General features: G+C 46.2%; 1 protein-coding gene across 1 annotated transcript; it reads left to right on the forward strand.

Annotated features, from left to right (window-relative positions):
* Positions 1–1,641: 1,641 nt before the first annotated feature.
* LOC138892242 (uncharacterized) lies at positions 1,642–2,232 on the forward strand. Its single transcript, XM_070175946.1, has one exon. The coding sequence runs from the start codon at positions 1,642–1,644 to the stop codon at positions 2,230–2,232; it is 591 nt and encodes a 196-aa protein (XP_070032047.1).
* The last annotated feature ends 851 nt before the right edge of the window (positions 2,233–3,083 follow it).

The raw sequence follows: 3,083 nt of genomic DNA on the forward strand, positions 1-3,083 counted from the left end.
TGTAGTCATAGAGATGTAACATTCCTCATGCTAGCTCTACTTGGCATATTTTATCAGTGTTAAGCTTAAATTGTTGAACGTGAAAGAATGCCTAACTTTATGTATTGTGTACAAGCTGAATATAGAAGTTCTCTAAGTTACTACTATCATTAGCTTGTTATATATGTTATGTCATTATTTCGATTCGGACTGTATCTTTCTGAGTTCGTCTTTGCTTCTAGCCCAAGGTTAGTCCTGTTACTTATTGAGTATATTGGGTCAGTTGTACTCATACTACACTCTGCACTTGTGCAGATCCAGGTGCATCTGGATGTGGTGGTTTCTAGGGTGGTGATAGTACCTGTTCGAAGACCTTGAGGTAGCAGTTATGACGCCCGCAGTCCTTGACTCTCCTTCCTTTCATTTTATTTCAGTACTATTGTATTTTCTCAAACAGTTGACTAGAGTTTTAGACTATGTTAACATATGTAGCTCATGTATTCAGTGACACCAGGATTTTGGGATTTGTTATTATTGAGTTTCAGTTATTTTTATCAGTTATCTATGAGATTTTCTACTATTGAACTTGCTAAATATCATGTTTTAAATTCAAATGCATAGTTGTCGTGTAATTATCGGCTTGCCTAGTAATGTGAGAGGCGCCATCATGACATGTTGGGATTTGGATCGTGATAAGTTGGTATCAGAGCACTAGGTTACTTAGGTCTCACAAGTCATGAGCAGGTCTAGTAGAGTCTTGCGGATCGGCGTGGAGACATCTGTACTAATCTTCGAGAGGCTACCGAACCATTAGAAAAAATCACTTTCTTGTATTCTTGTCGTGCGGATTTGTTGATTCTGAAAACTAAACTTCTGTTATTCTATTCTCTCACATATGGTGAGGACACATGCGACAGCATCGAGCGGACGGTCACCAGGTCCACCAGCTAGGGCCTCGAGAGGTCGGGGCCGCGATAAAGGCCAAGGTGCAGCTCGTAATACAGCTAGAATAACACCTGTGGAGCCACCAATTGCTCCAGCTCAAGAGCATATACCATATGTGGTTGAGCCGTGGGACTAGCTAAGGCACCAGTTGTGCCCATTGTGATCCCGGCTGTGCAGGAGGCTTTGGCCCAGATATTGACTGTATGCGCTAGCCTTGCTCAGGCAAGTTCAGTTTTGGGTGCTCCAGCCACTTCTCAGGCAGGGGGAGGTGCTCAGACTCCCATCGCCCGTACTCTGGTACAGGTAGTTCAGGGACTCCAGACGCCGCGGGTATTACTAGCCCAGCCGGTTTTAGTTGCTCGGACCTAGGTTGGTCCACTTATAAGAGACGAGGAGCAAAAAAGACTAGAGCGGTTTGGGAGGATCAAGCCTCCAGAGTTTAGTGAGGTTGAGTAAGATGATGCTCATGATTTCTTAGATAGGTGCCAGCGGATCCTTCACATGGCGGTTATTCTGGAGACTAGTGGAGTCTCATTTACTAGTTTTCAACTGTCGGGGGCAGCCTTCAGATGGTGGAAGGCATATGAGTTGAGCAGGCCAGCCGGCGCTACACCACTTACGTGGCATGAGTTCTCAGTTCTCTTCTTAGAGAAGTTTGTTCCACTGACCCGCAGAGAAGAGTTGCGTAGGTAGTTTGAGCAGCTACGCAAGAAGGGTATGTCAGTGACCCAGTATGAGATGAGATTTTCAGAGTTGGATCGCCACGCGATATGGTTTGTTCCCACGGATAGGGAGAGGATTAGAAGGTTCATTGATGGCCTTAACTATGGACTGCACTTTGTCATGACCCGAGAGATTACGTTGGGTTTGAGGTTCGACGAGGTGGTTGATATTGCTAGGCGCCTAGAGCAGGTTCGTAGTCGGGAGCATGAGGAGAGGGAGGCCAAGAGGCTTCCTGGTTCGGGTGGTTTCAGCAGTGCCTTATTTGGAGGACAATCCTACCACCGTAGGGGTCGTCCTTGTAGGCCCGCTCAGATGGCTTGTTCGGTTCATCGGGGTGCATTAGCTAGCCATGGTTCATACAGTTCTTGTCCGGGTCAGTCATCTCTCAGTGCCCTCCCAGCTCAGAGCTCATCCCGTGCTCTACTAGTTCAGGGTTCATCTGTACCAGTTCCTTCTAGTAGTTATTTTGGTGCTGGGAGGCTGGTTCAGTCCCCGCCACCATTGACGGATCAAAGTTGCTTTGAGTGTAGAGAGTTTGGACATATGAGGAGGTATTGTCCCCGTATTTTGGGAGGTCCAGTTTAGTAGAGGGGTCAGGCTATGACTTCCGCACCAGTTACTTCACCACTCGCTCAGCTAGCTCGGGGTGGGGCTCATGCAGCTAGAGGTCGCCCTAGAAGGGGAGGCCAATCAAGTGGTGGTCAAGCTCGATTCTATGGTTTTCCCTTTAGGCCAGAGGTTGTTGCTTCAGACGCAGTGATCACAAGTATTGTTTCACTGTGCCATAGGGATGCTTCCATATAATTTGACCATGGTTCCACTTATTCATATGTATCATCATATTTTGCTCGTTATTTCGATATGTCCCGTGATTCTTTAGTTACACCTGTTAATGTGTCTATGATGGTGGGTGATTCTATTGTTATGGAACGTGAATATTGGTCGTGTGTGGTGACTATTGGGGGATTGGAGACAAGATTTGATCTCTTATTGCTTAGTATGGTTGATTTTAACGTGATTCTGGGCATGGATTGGTTGTCCCCATGCCATGCTATTCTGGATTGTCATGCTAAGACCGTGATGTTGGTGATGCCGGGATTGCCTAGGATTAAGTGGAGAGGTTCACTGGACTATGTTCCTAGTAGGGTGATTTCATATCTGAAGGCTCAACAGATGGTTGGGAAGGGTTGTCTAGCATATTTGGCCTTTCTGAGGGATGTTGGTGTTGATATTCCTACTATTGAGTTTGTTTCGCTAGTGAGAGACATTCCGGATGTGTTTCCTGCAGACCTGCCAGGCATGCCACCCGATAGGGACATTGATTTTGGTATTGACTTGGTGCCAAGCACTCAGCCCATTTCTATTCCTCCATATCATATAGCATCAACAGAGTTGAAGGAATTAAAAGGGCAACTTCATGAGGTCTTTATAAGGGG

This window comes from Nicotiana tomentosiformis, chromosome 5 (assembly GCF_000390325.3).
Source record: "Nicotiana tomentosiformis chromosome 5, ASM39032v3, whole genome shotgun sequence".
Lineage (NCBI taxonomy): Eukaryota > Viridiplantae > Streptophyta > Magnoliopsida > Solanales > Solanaceae > Nicotiana > Nicotiana tomentosiformis.